At 40.2% G+C, this 23,628-nt stretch overlaps 1 protein-coding gene across 11 annotated transcripts in view; it reads right to left on the bottom strand.

The window, feature by feature from the left end:
* ERC2 (ELKS/RAB6-interacting/CAST family member 2) overlaps positions 1-23,628 on the bottom strand; it is a 973,185-nt gene that overhangs the window by 450,081 nt on the left and 499,476 nt on the right. For all 11 annotated transcript variants that reach the window (XM_068559352.1, XM_068559351.1, XM_068559353.1 and 8 more), the window contains one exon: positions 21,248-21,383. In XM_068559352.1, coding sequence (XP_068415453.1) covers positions 21,248-21,383 — 136 coding nt within the window. The remainder of the gene's footprint in view (positions 1-21,247; positions 21,384-23,628) is intronic.

Below are 23,628 nucleotides of genomic sequence, written 5' to 3'. Positions count from 1 at the left end.
GTGATGAGGAAATGCAGAGTGTCAAAACAATCAGGCTGGAGGCAGAGGAGCCAGTCAGGAAGCTGTTGGATAGGACAAGCAAAAGAAGATCAGAACAAAGTTGGGGGATAGAGGGGATGGAGAGGAGGGTGTAGATTTAAGAAACATCTAGAGGCTAAAATAAGAGAGACCTGGTGAGCAATTACATTGAGGGCAGGGGGACATGAGGGATAGGAAGGAACTAAGGGTGACTCTCAGATTTCTGGCCAGGCTGTATCCCTGTGAGTCCAGACCACGCCACACCCTAACATGATGTTTCCAACTACAGAGAGAATCATCCTCCCAGAAAATAGGCAATCTGGAAAAAGTTCCCAAGAAGGAAAGATGTAAAGACAAAACCAAGTTTGGAAGTATCCTGGTAACAAGTACTGGAAATCATAATTACACACGTATAAATAAAAGGCCAGCAGAGATGAACGGCTATGCAATGCTACTCTTAAAGCCAGTTTCACTGTACACGGTAGTATTTCTACCATGTTTCAATGTTTTGCCTGCAAAATACACAAAGCTGTAAAATGTATATCACATGCGTGTCTGGGTGTTTTACAACCACACCATGCCTCAGATGAACACTTTCTGTCCTGTAGTATTTCATTAGACAGAGCATTTTTAAACAATTGGAAGAAATTTTAGTAAGTGTATACTTCAAATTACCTGCCTAGAAAAAAGATTTGAGTGGGTGGGCACCCATTTACTGTTTAGGTTTATAAATTACTGTTATTCTTATAACTTTTAAAATATTTTCAAGCTGTCTTAAATAGTATACACATCATTAAGCAGATGTCAAATTATTGACATGACATGGAAAATGACATGGAATTGCTGGACACTTCAAGTACCACAAGTCTTGAGTAACTAAATTCAAAAAGGCATGTAGGGTAGAAAAAATGAAAATGAGCAGTGAAAGGTCCAGAGGCTTAGCAAAATCTGTTCCCTGAGGGTAATTCAAGGACTATAGGCTGTGTCTAAATTCAAACCAAGCACCAGGATTCTGGCTTCTACATTCCAACTGCTGTCCTAATGGAACATTTTATAAAAATATAAGAGCAAAAGGCCTACAAGCTGGAGGTCACACAAGGATTTTATGTAATTTGATAGGGACTGAAATAAGTTACTCTCAGAAATAGAGACTCCTGATCTTCCAGTTTCACAGTGAAACATACTGGTGTTCCGTTGACTATGGAACAGTTGAACACAGGTGAGGTTCAGGTTTGAATCCTGGTTCTATCACTAGCTAAGCACACAGCTCTGAATAAAGCATCCTCCTTTACTCCCTCACCTTCCATCTCTACAACTGAAAATGAAAAGGCTGAACAAGATCACCAGGGGCCTTTCCAGCCAGATCCTCCAGCTAGGCGCCCATGGTTAGCCCTCCCAGGTAGCACTAAAACCTCTCCTCCACAGCACTCAACAAGCTTATCATTAATTTCCTGTTTAATGTTGGTCTTCATGCCTGGAAGGCAGTTCTGTGAGGATGGGGATCTTGTAATCTTGTTGATTTCTGTATACCCAATGCTTAATGAAGTACCTAGCACTCAGAAGTTCAATAAATATTTTCAGGGAACTTCCCAACCCCATTTAATTTTTTTTTTTTTTTCCCTGTAATTAGTTACTAGCAGTATCAGAGTAAAATCCAGATCCTTTGATATGCCCTCTGGGAATGGAGGACAACTCAGTTCCAAGTTGGATGCCTATCCATCCTTTCTTTGTTGTCAGATCATTTGGGAACTTGCCTCATCAGAGGCTTTCCCAGCTGGTTTCTCTCTCACCAGGCCCTGAAGGGCCATGTTCCTAAACTGTTTCCCTGAGCTTCCTGGTTCTTCTAAAAGGAAACAAAAATTCCATTTAGGTTTGTTTCAAATTTTATGTTAAAAGCTATAAAGAGGATGAACTTGTTTTTTTAAAATGGCACATACTAGGGAAGTTAAAAAGGTAAGACATCTCAAAGTAACTTCTCAGAACTAAGCCTTGTCTCAATTCAATTCCTTTCTCTTCTTAAAGATCCATAGGGAATGACCCACCCCAGGGAGTTCCACCATCCCTTTGTTCCTGTAGTGAAGAGTCAACCCTCTGGTTTCCTCCCCATTTCCTTATCCAGTGTCCTTCTTCCTCAGCCAACAGAGGAAGACTCTCACTCTTAACTTTCTCTCATTACTTCTATGCACTGATTGGTGATCTCCCTCCCCTGAGCCTCAGGTCCTGAAAGATCCTCAGGCTGTGGATCTTTCAAAGGACTAGCACCAGCCTAGTATAGATAGACATCTCACCCTAAAACTCCCTGCTGGGGGCTGCCTCCTGCTGTGCAGTCTCCAAGCCTCCAAGGAGAGTCCTCCTCACTTTGCAGAAGGGATTCTCCTGGGAAGGGGCTCTGAGCCAGCCATGCCCCTCCCAGGTGCCTTCCCGCCCTCCTCAATTTCTCCCAGAGTCTTCCTTCTTGCTATTAACCCTGGTTGAGTTCAAGTTTTGCATATTTTTTTTTTTTCCTGTTGACTTTTGGTCTTCCCTACATGGCCACTTTTATTTCATTCCAGTTCCTCCAATGTGGAAGTTTTTAGAGCTTGCTTTCAAATAGACAAACAAAAAAGTGGACAAAGCTAGTATATAATATGTAGGGAGACACAACTGGCTAAGAAAACGTATGAAGGAAAGTCATGCAGTGATTACCACAGAAGTCAAGAGAGTGGTTATTTTGGGAGGAAGGAAATAAGTTGGTTTGAGCGGGATCTTGGAAGACTTCTGGAATAACTAGAAAGTCTGAGGTTCTTTCACAAGTGGTAAATTCAAAGGTGTTTGCCTTATAAATTCACTAGCTGTACATGTGTTTTTAGCTGTTTTATGTATTTGCATTATACTTAACAATAATTTTTTTTCTTTTTTTTTTAAAGTTCGCATCCTCTTTGACTGTACAACTTAGCTAAGGAATAATGACCAACTAGATTTCTATAAACAAAAAAAATGTACAAATCTCTTCCCACGTTTCAGCAAATTCTCATCACTGCAATAAATATTTCACATCAAACTTCCACTTGCTTGTCCCCACTCATGAATCAGAACAGATCAGTTTAAAGACAGAGAGTATGTCAAAGGAAAGCTAGACCCAAGAAAACTTTGAATGATGGACAACTTAAAGAAAAAAAGCCCTGAGTGGTCACTAAAAATATAATACCCCTTTCCTTTTATGTCTGTTAGAGCATTTTTAATAATTACTATGTACAGAGAAGGACTTTACAGCAGACGAAGGCAATAAAGATGCTACTATTATGACACCTATTGTTATTGTGTGCCTGAGACTAAGTATTTAATGTACTTCATCAAATTTAATCTTTACAACAACTGTAAAAGATAGATATTATTTATCTTAATAATTCTACAGTGTGTGTATTGTTGTTCCTCTAACAAGTCAAGTCCATTCTCACCCCTGGAGACCTTTGCAAATGGTTCCCTCTACTTCCAATGCTCTTCCCCCAACTCTGCACGGCTAGCTCCTGCTCCTCCTTCAGGTTTTAGCTTAAATGTGATACACTCCTCATTCCACAATTAGCCTTCTTCCCCTTGCTAGTACCCCTTAAAACATATTCCTAACCCATTTAGCACTCAGAAAAACAACTATCCAATTCCTCATTTCTTGCTCACAATTACAGTAAAATCTTCTGAAAGTAACAGACCATCCTGATGACCGAGCCGTCCTGGAATTCTTTTCAATAAATCCTCAGCTAGAATGAGACAATCTGTCTTGAGATATGCATTCCTTTCGACAAGAAGCCATGAAAAAGCAAGCAATTAATACATGGGGCTGGCCAGCAAAAAATGCTCTTGTTAATTACTATGAAAAATAGAGAAAATAACGGTGCCTGATTACAAGCGCCAACCTTCAGGCTCGGAAAGGAGAAAACCTGCCCCCCATGCAAAGATAAAGCCAAGGAAAAGAGTCTTAGTCAGCTGTACATGGGTTTCATTAGGTCAAGTTTTAATTGCAAACTTTAAGCAACAATAAAGATGGCAAACAAAATCCTTCAGATGTGAGAAGAAAGAATAATCATAGCTACACGCGCTTAGTCCAATGGGGGAGTATACAGAGTGTTTCTAAAATTTATTTTATAACTAAAATTTATGTTTAGCTTGGTTTGTGGCTGCCTCTGCAGCCTGTATGTGCAGGGCATTATAAATACTCTTCAGGGGTCCTGCCTCCCTCCCACGCCCCACAGCATCAATCAAATTAACCAAGTAGCCGTCAAAGTCTTTTTGGAGGGCGCTCTGTGGCCCAAACCCACTGCAGGCAAACCTCTTGGCCACAGGAGCCATGCCATTTCCTCCTCAGTCTCCTGGCTCCTGTGGCCTCCAGCCTGGAGATGGTGTCCAGCCTCTCAATTTACGGGAACCCCTTCCCTGCCTCCTGTGCGTGGGTACGCAAGGCCATATTTAGCTCAGCCTACCCAGGGTTCACTTCACTGGACCAAGTGAAGCCAAACACCAAGTGAGCACAAGAAAGAAAGGGCTTTCTGTCTCAAGTATCTGTCTGTGTGAAGTCAGTGGCTTTTTAAAGGCTACCACTTTGGTGCCTACGCGTCAAATTCTTTGGGGGTTTAATTTAGAGGTGGAAAATACAGTCATCTAACGCCAGCAAGCAAAATTAAGGAGGCTATGATGTTTCAAGGCAAGAAAATAAAACAATCTGGGAATGGATATACATACGTGTGTCTATATCTTTATACATGCATATATACCATATGTGCACGTGTGCTAGAACAATGAGGGTATGGCTTGCTGCCAAGCATTAAGAAAAGTTTTAAAAATTTACGATGCTGGGAAAAAGTATACGAAAACATAAATCTTAGATTTTTCTCCTAATCAACGCTAAACTACCAGAACAGACATACAAATCTTTAAAACAGTATAACCCAAGGAACTGAGAGTTTAACAAAAAACCTAAAATTAACAAATGGCTTCCACCAATCATAGCAGAAAATGACACATTATTTGCTCAATGCTAACTACAATAATGATGATGACAGCAAAAGTAATGGTGTCTGCCATTCCTGAGCACATCCCATGCACAAAGAATTGTGGTAATGTCTTTACGTTGAGATGTCATTAATTCACACAAACCTGTGAGGTAGCTGGTCTTCTTATCCCCATTTTAAAGATGATAACACTGAGGCAGAGCAAGATTAAAAAACCTCAACATCACACAGCTGTAGAGTGTCAGAAGAGGGAATGGATTCCAGGCCTATGCATCCCCAGATTAAAGAATGAAAAGTGACAACCAATGAGATGCAGCCTCCCCATGGGAAAGGAACAAAACCCAGATCTAGATAAAGAAAGAAAATTGGGAAGAAATCAGGGAATTTTCTGGATAATTGAGGCCTCCAAGGAGTCAATGTCGTCCTCAGTGTCAACATAATTTTGGCAACAAAGTTTTTGTGTGGTTGTAAATGAGTTTGAATCTTTCATAGTACAGAAGCAATCATTTGAAAAGTTGGAAACCCAATCAGTGTATTACTTATATGTTGCCTAAAAGCCAGCTTGCATCATTTCAAAACAGAATAATGTGGTCTGAAAGAAACAAGGTTACAAAATATGCCCTAATGTTCCCATTTCTATGCACATCATCCCTATTCCAAGTAGTTGCCTTGGAGGCTGTTAGTTATTCCAGAGAGGCAGGCTTTATTCTCCAAGACATTTTGGGAAACCTGCCTTTGGAACCATCCCCAGAGTCTGGCACATTTTTGTGACAAAGTGTCATACCAGCAGCATAACTTTATAAAGTCTTTTAGAACCAAATCTGGGGAATAAGGCTACTGATCAAAAGAGGAAACTCTGGTTTTAGAAAAGAATGAGTTGTGATTACAAAAGAGTAAGGTCTCTTGTGTGGCTCCTAAGGTGGCCAGAGGAGTTCCAGAAAGCTCTTGAGTAACAGCCGCCATGCTGAGAAATGTACACAAGTTCCACTGGGTGATGGCTGAGCAGGGAAACATTCATGTGAAAATGAGAGTGTCAAAAACTAGACTGTTTAAGATGGTGGTAGTGATGTAGTTACCGTGCTTACACAGGCTCGGCGCTCCCTGCACAGTGCCCAGCACACAGCAGGTGCCCACTGCACGGTTGTAAATGACTCAGTGACTCTACCCATCGGTCAATTAAACAAAGAACAAACTCTTTGCTAATGAGAAAATTCTTTGCTCATACAACGGTTAATGGGTCAAAAACCTAAACACTCACAAAAGTATGGCTTTGTTGGAGAACTAAAATACGAAGAAAAACCTGCTGTAAGGATCTGCCGCTCATTTTTCCACCTTTCTCCAGATGTTTCCAGTCTACAGACTCTGTTTCCCAAACCTGTGCATACAGGGTGCCTGCCACACAGGCAGTCGCTCTGAGAGCAGGGTGGGAATTATGTTACCACTGGCCCCCCCCTCATTAAGCTGCTCCTCCCCGCGCTGACAGCCACTCGAAGCAGCTTCCAGTGAAGGTGATGCCCCCTGCAGCTTAAATGAGAAAGGAAAAATGACCAGGACTGATCTCTAAAGATGCACATGTTCAAATGCCAACAAGAATGCTTCTTGCAGGAAAATCCTATTCCGACAAACTTCAGGACAAAATCTAAATGGTGCAGCCTCTATTTATGGTTAGCTTATCTGATTATTCAGCCGTTCATTCATCCCACGTTTATTAATAATTAATACATTATGATGATCTTACTACTTAATGGCACTGAAACGACCCAGTTGAATAAGACACAGGTCCTCACTTCCAAAGAGGTCACCACTGCATTTCACTCAGAACACCCGCCCCCTGCTCTCCCCCAAGCCCCCAGCACCTGCTGCTGACCAGCATTAGCACTCTTCTCTTTCCTCCTGGACGCAACTCCCCAGTCCTTCTCTACTCTGTGCCAGGCAGCCACTCACAATCCACAGAAATGCCATGGGATCTTTTCATCCATTCTGCTTACTTACAATAATTCACTTATTCAGTTAGTCAAAAATGCTTACTGAATGCCTACCATGGGTCAACACTGTTCTGGAAACATAAGAGAATCCTACATTCTAGTGAGGGAGATGGACAAAGTCCCATGTGGTCACAGGAAAGACAGCTAGGAAACAAGTTCACAAATAACTGTACATTATTATATTTAGGCTGTGATATGCATGATGAAGAAACATAAAGTAAGGTTGGGACATAAAGAATGACAAGAACAATGAATTAGAAAGAGCATTCAGAGAAAGGCTCTCTGGGGAGATAACATTTGAGCAGAGACCTGTAAGTAGTAAAGAAGTAAGTCACACACATACCTGAAGAAAGAATGTGCTAGTCAAGGGAACAGCAGGTTCTAAGACCTGAGGGCGGGGCAGGCTTGAGACTGGTGTGCTAGAGTAGTCAGAGAGGGAGCCAGTGGGAGGAGAGGGGTTCCCAGAGAAAGCCAGGGCCAATGGCACAGGGCACTGCAGGCTCTGGTAAGGCCTCCAGGGAGCCCTCAGAAGTGTAAGTGCTGAACAACAACGTGACATCATCCACATCCTCATCAGCATCATCACGGCACCAGCAAACACTTACTCTGTGCTGTGTGCTGTTTTCTAAATGACCACAGTACTAGGAGGTGGGTACTGTCATCACCTGAGATCCTGAAACTTAACCTGCCGTACTTCACACAGCTAGCAAATGGCAACACTGGGAGTCAACCCAGAAGTCCATGACCTTAACCAGTGTGGTAACAACACACCTTAAAAAAAGCAATCTGCATGATAAAGAGATAAAAGGGTCAAACCACTCAGAGGTGAAGGCAACTAGACTGGGAAGACTGTACCAGCTGATGGAAAAGTCCCTCCAGGGATGTCACTGACTCTCAGAGGATGCTTGTGGAGAGTGAGTGAGTATGCCATTAAATACAAGAGTGGCAAAAAGTAATAAATGATTTTGGATGTAACTAAATTAACAAAAAAAACATCATAAGTAGACATCTTGACGATTTTATCTATACCCCTGTAAGTTTATATATTCAAACTTGAAAATTTTTTTTGAAACTTCTCTTTGAGAAATAGTAGGTGGCTTTGTAATCAGGGTGGCTATATTTGGGTATATATGATAATATTTCCAGATTCATAAATGTTGGAAGTACTCATCAGAAACAGGGAAGGGGCCCAGCCCTCATCCTGGGGACATTTGCAGGAAACCCCAACAAAGCTGCAGGAGCTGCCTTAGGTCAACAAATTCAGGCTGCTTTTGCTTAGAATGTTCATCTGCTGTACTTGTACTGTTGCCTAGTCTAAACTACAAAAAAAATCTCTTGGGGTTGTATTCCCCCATCTCCTAGTACATCTTACATTATGATTATGTCATCATGGTTATATCTGTCCATTACACAGGGTGAGGAAGAAGCAAGAACCTAGTCTCAGAAACCCAAGAGGTTAGTAAAGAGCCTGACACAAATGGCTGTGGAATGAATGAAACTTTCATTTCATCAGCATTTAAAATATAGAGAAATGACCTTATTTTTATATAGTTAAAAAGCTTTAAGAATTAAAAATATTATAGAATCTGTTAAAACTGAAAAGAGGGTTTTCCCTCCTCTTGTAATATATCACCCAGACACTACAGTCACTAAAGATGCAATTTTAACTACAACCCTGGTCTCAAACATTGGACGGTGGTGATTCCTGTGAAGTGAAACTTTAATCAGGTGAACGAAGCCACAGTCTCGTATGGCCTTAATTCCCCATTTAGGTTACGGGGGTAAATAATTTTGTAAGATGAGTAAAAGGGTAAAGCCATCATTAAGCCAGGTTAAGAGAGGTGCAGTTCATTCAGAGATTATAGGCCCAATTTACGATCAGACTCAGGCATCCAGGAGACATACATTCAATGTTATATTGTTTAACTGTTAACATTTTAAATTTGCAGTTTTCTAATTTCTCATAAGGATCCTTTCACAGCCAAAAATGTACAACCAAAATAGAAACAAGCCTGCTACTAATGACACAGCGATGCTCTGTGCTTCATTTTCAACCCGTATAATTGATTTTGACAGCATGACAGGAACCTAAAGCACTATATTGCACACCGCCAATGAACTGCTTTAGTAGGAAGAGGGCAAAACTGCATCCAAGTGAGAATTCACAATGGATACTTTAAAAATTCAATTTTATATTTTAAGGCTGGAATAATTTCCACCTCTTCCTCCAAAATATTCTTTATCACATTTGGATTTGGGGCATAGCATAATGTGAGCTTATAATCAGAAGTCAGTGCAGATCCCAGAGTCACAGGGTGAGAAAAGGTAATACTATTATGCCTGTCATAAACATTTTTCAAGTTTGCTTCACGTCAACATTTTTAATGACGTGCAATTTTTTTTAAACTATATCAGAAGTAGAACTTTCTTGGCCAATCATTCTAACAGAACTATTTTTTAATCAAGTAGCAGGTGTAAAGCCATTTTAAGATGCCCAGGTGAATTTTTATTCAGCAAAGATAATATAATGCTTAATAAAGCATCATTATAGAGTTTGTTCAACCTCAACCTGTAATCAAAGAGCTGACTGCAAAATTCAGCTATCAGCATTGTAAACTGCCTAGATCAGCATTTGCCCGTTTCATAAAATACTAATTCTTTGCAATGTTAATAGATGTTCAGGGGCGGGGTGGGGGGGTACTTCTTTTGTCAAATGATTTGGAGAAATTTTAAAGAACATTAAACAGTTTTCTTGATCACAGCACTTCTCAGTGTCTTTAATATGCTAATATGCATGGTGACTCTCCAAGTGAAGGAGAGAGTACCTATTATTTTCCAAAGGCATTTGACAAACTGAACACTTTTTTCTAATAGTATCTCATAGAACTTCACTTTCACAAATGTGTTTGGGAAATGTAAACCTAGATAATATCAACCAGGTTTTTGTCAAATTATCCTCTTTCTATTTTCCCACAGCTCACTATGACCCACACAGTTGAGGGGCGAAAATAGCCTCTATTGACATAGTGGCTTATTAAAATAATAGTCTACTTCACAAATAATTACATTTAAAAGCCACATAGCTCCTGCCCTTGAGAAATAAGTCTGTAACCCAAGTAGGTCAATTCTGAGGAGTTCCTGCATTGTTTATCTTGTGTCCAGACTGTCACAGTGCTAATCTTTATCTTATACCAAAAAAAGTAACAATTGGTGGATGTATTATTATAACCAACTACTCTAAAGAAAGAAAACAATGTTTTAGTGCACCCTACAAAAGTCTTCAAAAAAATGGCAGTCCTTGCAATTCAGATGGAAAACAGAATGAGTTCTTCGAATAAATTATACTTAAAACCATGTATTATACTACAGGGCTGGTACTGAAGGAGACGAATTTCCCCCATTTTCCTGGATTCCCAACTCGAAGACATCCCTACCACTGACATGAATGCTCTATTTGGGCAGCAGCATTGACAGTGGGACCATGAACTACCCTCTCAGGTGGCACTTTTAATTCATCACATGTATGCATCCTTCAGTTAGTCCCAGGACCCCAGGATTTCAGAGTTGAAAGGGCCCTTATCCCAATATAAGCCTCTTGTTTTGTAGACAAAAAAGCAGACTCGGAGAGAACAAAAATCCCTTGCTCAAAGTCACACAGCTAATTATAGACTGAGCCTAGAATAGAATTCAGATCCTCAACTCCCTTGCTACTTTCATCTCTCACTCACTCAGACACTAGAAGCCCCACTGCAGAGCTGTGCTACATAAGGCCTTCTGGAGCTTCTGCTGTGGCTCACCAAGTCTCCAGCTACAGAAACATCCTCATTGTTACCTCTTTCAAACCTTCCATCCCGGAACAAGCAACAGCCCAGGAACACACTCTCTAGTTTACTTACAGAAGCTGCTGCAAATAAGATGCCTGGGAAAGACACCTTTAGTCAGAAGAAAAGATCTTGAGATATTCAAGGGTAAAGAATTTTATCATACTGATTGTTAAATGCCCAGCAGGTAGCACAGCACCTGGCACACAAAAGTCCTCAAAAAACATCAGTGGGACTGCTTGCTGAACTGAGGCAACATGAAGGCAGAGCTTTAGAGGCTTTTAAGAAGCATTTAAGTCTATCCCATTAATTAAAAGAAGTTTAACCAGTACCCTATAAAATCCATGTGAAGCCTCCTTACCCAAGGTTATGTCATCTAACTTTTCTACCTGTTTTTGGAGTAGCCTGACCATTATTTTCACTGTTGCTATAGTTACTGTAGTTGAGACCTGAGGAAAAATGCCAGCTCTTTCTCTTGTTTAACATCACCAAGTCTCAATCTTCTCACCTGTAAAAATGGCTTCAAAGATGGTAGCAACCTGATTTGTTTGTTGGGAAGTTTAAACAAGTCAATGTGTATACAGAGCAATCTGGCCAACTAGGATTGGTTTTTAACAGCTGCTTGTATTGAGAAAATTATGAAGCTGGGTGGGCAGGAGTCCTGAGATCAGATGTGTTTGTCTGTTGTGGGTGTCAAAGGGGAGAGTGCAACATACATACTGGATACTTGCTGTAGATGCAGTGGTGCGCTACCCAGATTCCTCTTCTGGACTAAGGCACTCGTTCCCCAGCTGCCAGGGACATGCCCTCCCTGAGAGCTGCCTTGCCCTCCCCAGGGGTTGTGTGCATCCATTGATTGTTGATGAGGGGTTACAAAGGCCCAGCACTCTCATCTCAACTGGGCTCAACTCCGTCCAAAAGGCCACCCCAACTCCAGAGGAACTGATAGGAACTGCTGAGGCCTTTGCTGCAACTACATTACAGTTCAATTTCTTCCCGTGCCCAATCCTGCTTCCCTCCCTTCCTGAGAGCACTCCCAACCAACCCCCTGCGTATTAATCTCAGATTCTAAATTTCCCAAGGAACTCAGCCAAAGACATTACCCTTGGCCTAGTTCATTGCTCAATAAAAAGTAGCAGCTATCGTTGTTACTGTTGAATTCTCTAAGCAATCCACACTTGTTTTCCATGATAAGAGACTTCCTGAGTCTCTTTATGGGTGACCAGACTCTGTGAATGAGAAAAAGTGGCAAAGATAGAAAAACTTAAACCAATTTTTATTTATCATCTAAAGTATCCTAAGCTTCATAGACAGTTCTCATAGCAATTTTCTTCGCTGCCAATTTGCCACTTCTTTATTTACTCTATTTTAAAAACATAAGAGAGAACAGGAGAAGACAGAATATCTTGTTTATAAAATATGCATAAAGCTTAGTTTATTGTGAGGGGTAATTTTATGTTGTCTTAGACAGTCAATCTAAAATCCAGCACTGAGGGAGCACAGGCCTGATCTTTGGACCTTTGGGTTAATGGTTCAAATCCTACTAAAGGCAGATGTATCTTATGGAACCAGAGGTCTGCACAAACAGCACTGGACAAGAATGCAGAAGGCCTGGGATCTGGTCTCCCCTTGGCCAATAACTCCTTCTGGGATCTTGGGCAGGTCGTTTGCCTTTGCTGGGCCCTACTTTCCTCATCAGCAAAACAAGGGGCTTGTATTAAACAAAGTCTATGGTCCTTTCTAGTAAGAAAAACGTATGATTGCTTAACCTTGCAGGGTTTTTTCAGGCAACATAAATAAGAAGTGAGGGAGAGTGTAATAGCAGAGAAGAAATTAAAAATGTCATAAATCCAGATTACCAACTTCCCAAACACATATTACAGGAGAGACTATTAAGTGAATAGGAACAAGATTTTAGAGCTGTATTTTCTTTTTGCAAGATTTCCATCTAAATCATTGCCCATGTCATTGATTGTCATTTCCATAATCTGGAGTGTTTGAATATACAGCTTAGCAATGCTTTGGACAAGCCATAAGTCAAAGTTAACATTTTTTAAAAATTAACCATGCCCAGGTCTCCACCTTGGCCAGTGATGGTCTGAAATACCAACATCTATTAGAAAGAGGTTATTGATGTCAGGGTGACATGCACTGCGATCTGCAGGTGCCCCCATGACTAACCTCTGGTAGCCATATCTCAGGGTAAACCTGCCATAATTACCCTGGCCAGGAAGAGCTGGTTTAACTGGACTGGCTTTTTTGATGCATGCTGAACACGATTGCCCCTAGGGATTACCGAATCCCAGAATCCCACGTGTGTGAGTTATTATGTAAATTCTACCTTTGAAAAAATAATAAGGTGTGCTATCAGAACTTTTTGCTTCTTTCAGTCCCCTTGCCTTCAAAGTGTAGGTTCTTCAGTAATGCCTTCATTGTGTCTACCTTGAAAATTATACTGCACATGGTATGGATTCAAGCAGAATAGAAGAAAAACATACTCCCAAGTACACACCTTAAAAGTCTCATTTCTCAGTGGCTTTTAAAGCATGATTTCTGGTTCACAAACTTTCACCTGGGAAAGGAATATCACCCCATGAAAGCACTCTGAGAAGCACACAGGGCTCTAGCTGAGCTGCATTATTGTTATTATTGGCTAACTTGATCATCAACAGTGATTTTAATAAACATATAAAAATGATGTCTCCAATTTACAGCCCAAACCTCACCTCAAAATAAACCCAGAGGTCAAAGTTAAACAGAGGAAAAGCAGGCTCTACAAAGCAAGCCCCCCTCTCCCGAGAGCTGAAGCACACCCTTCCTTTGGCACATCTATGTCTGCTTCTAATTTTCACTGGAGATCATAGTAGGATGCAGGTTGCCTTCCCCTTATCAATTTGTATTTCTGGGACCAAAAGCACAAAAATGGGATAATATTAAAAAAAAAAAAAAAAAGTCTCATCCTCCTAAGGAACCTCCACCTAAATGAATAAGATTATCAGATCATTCTAGCAAGATTTCTTTTTCCAGCCCCCATCCCCTCAAGCTTTGTTATTCCAGAGCATTCAAGACTCTACTCCCATTATAACAGTGATTTCATCTGACAAATATGTTACATTTCATTCTGCAGGATCTTCTGTCTTTGACAAACATCCACTTTGCTGAGGACTGCCGAAGAGGCACAAATGGAGCGAAACATGAAAACCCTGCAGCAAAGAATAATGAACTCCATTCTGTCTCCAGGGGGTAATTTAGTAGGTAGATTAGGCAACACTTGATTAAGGGTAAACCTCTCTTTTCCACAGAAATATATTGTGTTTGTACAGAGGGGCTATATGAAGTGGAGGATTAGGTCACAAATCCTCAGGAAAAAGCAGAAGACAGTTTCTCAGAAGAAATATGCAAGTTACTGCACGTTTGGAAAAACAAGTAATACTTTATTGGGAGGAAAGAAGAAAAACTCCACATACAACAGTCTTATTTACATGATTTCACTTGGCTTCTTGGAACATTTGTAACAAATGGTTAGCTCCCAAATACACTGCACAGGATGCCTTGTCACCCCTGACAGTCTATGAGTTACTACAAAGAGTAACTGACTTCAACTCAAGGCTACTAGAAACTGATTGTCAAATAAGATTTTCTGAGAATGCCTACAGGGACCTGCTACAACAAAAGTCATTTTTTGGCTCGTGGGGGATTATAGTGTGAAAGAAAAACAAATGTCAAAATAAATCCCCAAGAAAAGAAAGCACTTCTGTACTAACCCGCAGTCACCCTCGCCAATGTTCTGTGTCCTCCACAGACCTGCAAATACTTGAGTATTTCTCATCGTCTGAAACCATGAACAGAGTTTGGAAATGTTGGATGAAGCTCAGTCCACATGTCAACAACACGATGGAATTTATCCATAATTTAATGGAACTTCCCAATCTCTACCCATCAAGGTAGAAAATCACAAGACAAAAGAAATAAAACACCTCGGAGTATTAAAAAAAAAATCATATTAAGTTCTAATGAAAATTTGAACAAATGTGGATTTTTCTTTTAAACCTATGTTAGGATGACTTTTCTCATCTTTCCATATGTTGAACAAGACGGCTGAAATGGAGCCTTCCTAAATCACTCTACACCATGCCAACAGAACAGCCATGGAAAACTAGGAACTAAATAATCATATTTTGACAATGATGAATCTCTTAACTCTGCTGGTCAGGTTTCTTCCAATGGCAGTACTTAGAAGTGTACCATAACACATGAACATAGATCACAGTTACAGTAACAATTTTAAGCTTAGGGAATTGAACTTAACTCAGTGACTTAGAGAGATGAACGTATAGATATGAGGCTTAAAAACTGCTGCTTAAAACATACGTGTCCCTCTGTGAAGAAAAAACTTAGCAAAGCTTGGGAACTTCATAAAGAACTATATGTTTTGCTGAAATCTACGCATTTTTGAGGTTTATGTTGTTTGTTACACTTCCTCTGTTAGCGGATTCCAACTCTAATTGGAGGAGCAAAGTAAAGGAAGTCCCGCTGGAAAAAAGATACGGATGCACAGAGTTGCACAAATTGAAAAATAAAATTGTCTTTCTAGGTTTTTTTATTTTTTAGAACTTTACTAAAAGGACAAGAACAAATGGGAACATTCATTTGCTTTTTAAACTGATCACACTTGGGTTTAACCACTGGCAGAGAAGAAACTTTACAGTTCCCTGGGAACCTATAATTTGGAAACGGAAGCATACAAGAACAGACTTTAGTTTTCAAGCAATAAATTGAAGAGAATTCTGCAGACATACAACAGAAAAGAAGCATAAAATATTGGCGCATGTATTTCTTAGAATGTTAGTTCATTAACTCGATAAGCTGCACAGGGAAAAATGCAGCCAAAATCTACAAAGATGTCCACTGGGACTTCAAATTGGCATATTTACTCAGCAAGAAATAGCTAGAGGCCGGGGGGTGGGAAATGCACCCCATTCTGGTAATGACGATTTAGGGTGAATCTTCGGCAAAACACCTTGTTGAAAAATGTTCATGTGGGCTCTAGTGGGACACACAGAAGCCCAAAGCCCCAAGGCCAGACATAAATATTATGCTCTATAATCTGTGTCCTGGGGAACAGTTCTAAAGAATTATACAAGAAAATCATGATCTTTCACATCTTACTTTCACACACAATTCAACATAAACTTGAAAAATGTTTTAATTTTTCCTCCTTATTGCCCAAAATGTTTTTTTAATGCTTTACTGGAAACTTTCATTTACTAGTGTGTGCTCTATATCTGTATTACTCATCAGTGTAAAATAACTGCAAAGTATTTGTTGGGTGATACTCCCAATGGTCACTGTCTTCTATGTTTAAAAGCTCATTATCAGTCTCTCTGGGAGAAAGCTCTAATAACTGAACGCCACACAGATCAGGTACTATGCTAGGCTCTTTCATAAACCTCATCTTATTTAACCCACCCATGGACGTAGAGAGTGTAATACCCACTTACAGATGAAAAGAGTGAGGGTCAGAGAGATTCTCTGCCTTACTCAAGGTCCTGAGCTAAAAATAATAAGGGCCACTATTGGAACACTGGACAGTTCAGCTCCATGGGTCTTTATCTTTCCCTTCCTGCTCTCTTTGCCAATTCTCAAAAAAAATTTTTTTTAGAACTTAAATTAAGAACACTCTCTATTCCTATAGATTGTGGGTATTCCTCTGGGGAACAATAACTCAAGCTACTCAAGGTATTTTCTGACAAAAAAAAAAAAACTCACACAAACACGCTGAACTGCCATCCGTCTTCGATGGGTCAAGCTGATCTAGCTAGGGTGCACTCTTAGTCTCTTTATTTACACCACATGAAACCAGTGGGATCAGAGCATGAGGTTGTGCAACAGAGGCTGCAAACCAATGGTCAATTCACCAGCACATGTGCTTCACCGGACCCATAGAGTGCTTTAAAAAATTGAACCAATTTTCTAAAATCCATGGATTTCACATAAAAATTCACATTTTATGACAAACAGAAGGTCCCTCAACCCTAGGCCCACCTTTGTGGCAACATCCAGCCAAAGCTTAGTGGTCCCAACTCCTTTCGATGAGGCACGGGCTCTTGAGTTCCCTACAGTCTCCATCACTCTCAATTACATCCATAAACTAAGGCCACTGCAGCTGTAATTCTTCATTATGTTTATGTTATTGTTTTTCCTATAATAGAGAAATGTTTCTCCAAACCTTATCTCTTTTAACAGATTGAGTGACTGGTCTCAATTCTTCACCCTTCCTTGTATCTACTTCTTTACAATGTTCTCTTCATGGACAGAGTGTACTTCCCCAATCCTTGACTATTAGCTTATACACGTGTCTTGAAGTGGGGTGAAAAAACATAATGTTAAAGACTAGGCCTTATGAGGCCTAGCATGTTTTTGTTTACTGTCTTGTGCCTCTGCTACTGTCATCACAAGAGTTTCCCTTGGGTTGCTGATGCCCCTCCAGCCTGAGTCTCGGACTAAACACACGTGGAACAGAGCTGCCCTGGCCACCACAGACCCGAGTGAGAAGCAGACGTGCCCACCCTAGCCCACCCTGGAGCAATTGAGCTACTCTGTTCACCTAAAACTCTGTGAGAATAACTACTGATGCTTTAAAGTCAATGAGTTTGGGGGTGATTTGCTACACAGCATTATTATGGCAATTGCTAACTGATACATCGCTACCAAAAAAAAAAAAAAAATACAAGCTGAAAGAACCAGACGTCATAAATTTTCTTAGATGCAAATCTGTTTCTTACTTATATGAACAGCCTGGACCCTGAAGGCATTTGAGTTTGCAATTCCTGACATAAAAATATAAACTTAGGAACTAAAGAAGGGTGAGTTTGTGAAATGTTTCTTAGCATTACTATATTTCTAGGTTTGACTGAAATGGCCCACTTTTTGCCTACATCCTGGTTTGGACAATAAATAACATGGTCACTCTATCTACATTCAAATTTGTCTCCAATTTTCATACCAACTGGATGAATCTCTTTGATCTCTCTTTGGAGCCTAAGTGAACAGCTATTATTATTGCAGGTAGTACTTTACCTGAGATTTTTCTGGATGTAATACCTATTTGGTTGGTTGAAATCATGAAGTCAGGGTGTCCAACCATTACAAAATGCTGGTGTAGAATCAATCACATTTAGTAAGTGCCAATCCCACATCTACCAACCAGTCAACCAACCAACCAACCAAACCAGATCCCAGTTGACTGATACTTAAAGGGATTAATAGGCTAACTTATAAACAGGAAGTACTTAAAACAACAGCAATACTAAAAAATCAAGTGCCCCCAGAAAGGAAAGTCCTGTCTTCAGAAGGCAGTAATTACTGCATCTGAGTACATCTGCTTAACAATCCAGGAAAGTGGGAGTTTCACTCTCTATTAACCTTAACCAGAGACATTTTCATCAAAATTAATCGTGATTACTTTTTATTGCATTTCAAATGCTATCCTTTATTTGGGGTGGTCAGGAATGCAACTAAGCAATTCCAGACCACGCTATCTTTTATGAATATGCCTATGAGGTAGTTATCAAGGCCCCTTATGAAAATATTGCTATACAAAAGTTCATGGGCCAAAACAAGACATTAATTTCCATAACTAGATGTGTTCTTAGAAAAGAAAAAAATACTATATATAGAAAAAACAAAAACTTTGATGCTCAGTGCATATCAGAGTAGAACTATATAAATACCCATGCATGTAATAAACATTCTAAAAAATGTTTCTCTTATCTTTTCCTTGTTACTATAATAACAGTTCATCATTAACACTTATTTTGTTTTTTTTAACTTTTTTTTTTTAACACTTATTTTGACCATAGCTTATGCCAAGTACAGTTCTAAATTCTTTATATGCATTAACTCTTTAATCCTCACAATAACTCTGGAGTAGATGCAATTATTATTCTCATTTTACAGATGAGGAAGTTGAGGCTTAGAGAAGGTTAAGTAACCTGCTCAAGGACACTCAGCTAGTAAATTTTAAAGCTTGAATCCCAGGCATTCTAGCTCCAGAGTCAGCTAAGAAAGATAACAACAACACTTAACTTCACTGCCACCATGACCAATTGGTCTATTATGTTTTGTGCTCTGACTGTACCTTGCTCTCTGCAGCCTCTGTACTTTCTCTGATAGTTCTCCTGGCCGGTGAGCCTTCCCTACTGCTCTGTTCCTTCCATGACAAACTTATTCACCTCCAATCCCATCTGTCCCATGAAGTCTCTCTGCCACTCCACAGTTTTCTTACCTTCCTCTCTTAATTCTCCAGAACTCTCACTATTTGAAGACAGTCAGAGCTGGATTTGAGTCCTGACTTTGCCACTTATTAGCTAAATAATTTTGGGCAAGTTACTTAACCTCTAACGGCCTTCTTCTTCTCATGTAACAAATGGTAGTGAATATACCCCTTATTATGGTTATAGTGGATCTCTGTGATTTTACCTGCCTAGCACCTGTTCTGAACAGAACTCCTCTCTTTCTTGTGGGAGATCACCTGTCCTCAATCTCAGCCCAGCAGATTTGGGTGAGGTTAACCCTTTCCCCCTAGGTTCCAGGTAATCATATAACTTGATCCTGGCCTGCCCAATTTATTTATTCTATCGGCCTTTGAATTTTTGCTAGAACTACTCAGAAAGAACCTTTCTCCTCCCCCTGTGGTGGCTGCACTTATAGAATGTAGGCTGCCTGCTGGTGGCCATAGTTGGCATCACTGTGGACAGCCTTCCTGAGACTCAAGGCAACAAAGAGCAAAGCATGCCTGTGAGTAGAATGAAGACAGATTCCTGATGCCACTGCTTGAATATCTGCATGTAGTCAGACTTGAATTCCTCTCCTGGCCTTTTCAGTTTACTGAACCAACAGATTCCCCCCCACTTTTTTTTTTCTTTTTTTTGCTTAGTTCAGGTTGTTGTATTCTTGTCACTTGGAAATAAGACTCCCAACTAACCCAGTTGACATAAGAATTTAATAGGTGCTATAAAGTACAGAGCACAGTACACAGCATACTGAAAATTCAATAAATGGTATCCACTACTGTTATTGTTCCTCTACATTAGTTTCTTGAAGGCAGGAAGACCTGAAGTCAGATCTATGTCCACCCCTTACTAGGATGCCACTTCATAACTTTTCTGAGACTCTAGTATTACCTTATATAAAATTGCCAACATTACTGTTGAGGAATAAATAAGAATACATGTCTGACAAGGCAATAAAATTCTGCAAATTTTAGTTATTATTATCTCAGTTTATAGGCTCTAATATAACATCTCATAAGATTCATGGGAGAATTAACACCCAAAACCCTGGGTGTCAAAAACATTGAGGAAGCCATGGATTCAAATAAACTACGAGCCCATCTTAAGACGATCCTAGGAGTGAAAAAAGGACCTGATGCTACTATCATGCTATCCAAATCAGTCATCGATGTAAAGGGGCTTCACTGACACCATTAAGGCACCTCCAGGACACCGAGAAAAAAGAAACTAATACTGACTAAGTAACCACCTTGTGCCATGTTCTGTGCAAGACATTTCCTTAGATTTCCTACTCTGGAATAATTATTTATTTCTCTTTTGGTCAATTAAAAAAATGAATTATGAGTACATATTGAAATTATCTAACTTCTTCTATCTCCAAGGAGGAAACCTAATATATAACTAGAGAAAGACACTAATTAATAAGCAGAATTTAACATGAACTCTGGCCAACTCGAACTTGAACTGCTCTGTTTAAAGGCACACTGGAATAAATAAAGGGACTTCAAAGCAAATGCCCCGTTTTAGCTTGAATGTTTTATTGAACACATGGGAAGAGCTCTTTTGCCAAAAACAGGGATGGTTAATGAGGAAAAATTGGTGTTTTCCATCAGCCGGTTGGTTTCCGAGATAGGCCATCCATTCAGAGATAACTATATTCCACAGAAAAGACAGAATAATGATCACAGCCTTGGAGTTTTGAACAAAACAAAACCAGTTCTGTAAACTGTCTGAAGTCAGTTTAACGCATCCTCTTCCAAATACTTTCTGTGATAATACTCATACATTTCCCTTCTGACACCAAAACAAGTTCAATATAATTCTAAAAGGAAGACATTTCTGTTTGAAGCTTCTTGCCAAATCTATAACTGCAGCCCTTGCCTTTTAAGGTGAGGTACAGGAACCAAGACACTGTGTGTAGCATTAGTAGTCTCCACCGTAGCCGGCCTTTCTTGGGCACTATTTTGAAAATGATGCTTTGAACTCGGAAAGACCTATTGGGCTCCCTGGGAGTACACTGTTAGTGCCGGACTCAGAGCAAAGGAAAGTCCACCATTTCCATGCATATTTTCCCACAGCAAGGAGTACATGTTGGAGGGAGTCAATCTCCAATTATTTAAGGGTTAAGAGGAGAAGGCTGGGCTCACCTGCAAATGCTGCGAGTTGTCAGCCATGCTATCCTCTCGCCTGCGGACTTCTTCCAGTAACTGGGCATTCTTCTTTTTTTCCAACTGTTGATTGTGCTTGAGGTTGGCCACCTTCTTATTCTGATCCTTCATATGCCTGAGAAAAGTCAGCACAGTTTGGTTAAATTCAACCACTGGAAGATAATGTGTTATCATAATAGAAGTACTAAGTATAGAATATTTTGCTATGGGTTCAGAAAAATTTAGGACCTCAGAACATTCCATTCATTCAACCACAAGTACGTCTTGAGCACTCACTCAATGCCAGGTGCCAGAATGGCAATGAGGCTGCAGTGGTGAATGAGAAAGGTAAAGTCTTCATCTTCCTCACGGAGCTTGGAGTCCAGTGGGGGAGACAGACAAGTACCAAGGAGACACAACTTAGGATTCCTAATGTTGAAGGAAATAAATAGGATGCTGTGAGAGATGATGACGTGCATTATGTGTGGACAGGCAGTGGGGTGTGGGAATGACTGCAGTCACTGCGGCCAGGGAAGCCTCCCTAAGGAGACGAGACTATGGGTGAGACTCGAAGGATCCAGCCAAAGAGACACTAGTGGAGGAGTTCTTCAGGTAGAGAGAACAGCAGGTGCAATTCCCAAGGCAGGAAAGAACAGCTACTTCTACAAACTGGAAGGCTGCAGTGAGGTTAGTCCAGGCAAGGCGGGGGTGGGGTGGGGTGGGAGCGTGGGCAGGAAGGTGCGGGGTTGGGGGAGAAGTGAAGTAGGAAATGGGGCTGCAAAGGTGGGTGGGACTCAGGGCACAGAGGCCCCTGTGGTCTGTGATGGGGCATTTACTTTCTTCTAAGTGGTTGCTTTTCTAATTACTATTATTCTTTTGGATCACATTCCTATTTCGAGGTCATAACCTATTACTTTGATTTTAAAATAATAATTACAAGGCTCCAATCAAATACACTGTCACCACTTAGCTCAAACAGAATAACACTTTGGCTAATCACCATGTTAAATAAAGCCCGGGTGCTTGGAATAAAAGATCTTAATGAATCTATAGGATGTCAAAGTGCAAAATCATAAAGTGATCAAGTGAGTAAAAGACTAAAGACAGAGGACAGGTTAAAAAAACGTGTGTGTGTTGGAGGGAGTTACAGACTTAATGTGGACTATTTCACCAGTAGTGTTTAGCAAAACATTCCACAGATTTAGGCAACCATGTCGACAGCAGCTGCTATAAATCTAATCCAACTCATGAGGAGGCAGGAGGGCAGTACAGAGAGCTCAGAAGCAGTGATTCCAAAAGAGGAGAGCCACAGAGCAGAATCACTTGGGGTCCTTGCTAATCCCTCTGTGCCCTCTCCCCAGCATTGCTGAGTCAGCGGCTGTTACTGAGCCCTGACTCCCGAAAGAAGCGTATTGAGAATCACTGCTCTTGCAAAGTTATGAATGAGATGAAAACTAGATGATAAACAGCAAACATGTCCAGAGGAAACCATTCATAACCAGGTGGAAGTCACGCTCAACGAGAAACCCTTATTTCTAGTCCTCATAAAATTATAGACTCCCCTACTCCCTCCCACTCCAAGAAAACGAAGTTCAAGAGATTGTTTATTCAGCCAAAAAATCTATTAGAAATCCTGCTAATAAAAATATTCAGAACACTTTGGCTCCTTATAAATATTTACAGAACCAACTGAAGCAGTGATTTTAATATTCCTGGTGGCACTTATTAAGGGGGTAAAAGGTGAGATCGAATAACCATCTTCTTAGTCATTATTTGGATTGGATAATCACTGCCTGATATTTCTCATTTTTACAGGATACAGTAATGCATACATATGAAACTATGAACTAAGTCTACTCACTAATCTACTTTTAGGAGATTGTCTTTTGGTTACTATAAAGATGTTAAGAATGACCTCTTGCTTCCTAACTGAATAAGAATATAGTAGTTCCGAAGCTCATGCTAACCCAGGGCAAGCACATTTTCTAGTTGCTTAGGAAATAAGATCAGTGCTCAGTAACAGAATGTGATGGAGAGGTCAGCAATATTAGTGAGGCTGTTTAATTAGAGAACATCTTTATAAAGAAATATTTTTTATTACTTTGAAATACACACTTACACAGAGCTAACTGCTAAATATTTCCCCTGCAAGTACCAGTGATAAACAAAATTGATTATTATTACAAACATCATTTGCACTGTTAAAAAACTCCCACATAGTTCTTGGAGCAGTTTGAACATATTAGACCTTACCTCCTGGGATACTGCGTGTTTTTTCAATCCAAAAAGAAAAAAACAAATTCAAAATCCATGCATCCCTGAAAGCTTTCCTGAATTAAGAATGAGTAGCTAAGAAAAACGAGAAGCTGAAGTTCAGACTC

The sequence above is a fragment of the Eschrichtius robustus genome, chromosome 12 (genome assembly GCF_028021215.1).
Source record: "Eschrichtius robustus isolate mEscRob2 chromosome 12, mEscRob2.pri, whole genome shotgun sequence".
Classification (NCBI taxonomy): domain Eukaryota; kingdom Metazoa; phylum Chordata; class Mammalia; order Artiodactyla; family Eschrichtiidae; genus Eschrichtius; species Eschrichtius robustus.
Note: the sequence above shows the minus strand (reverse complement) of the source record. Positions and strands in the feature narration are given on the sequence as shown.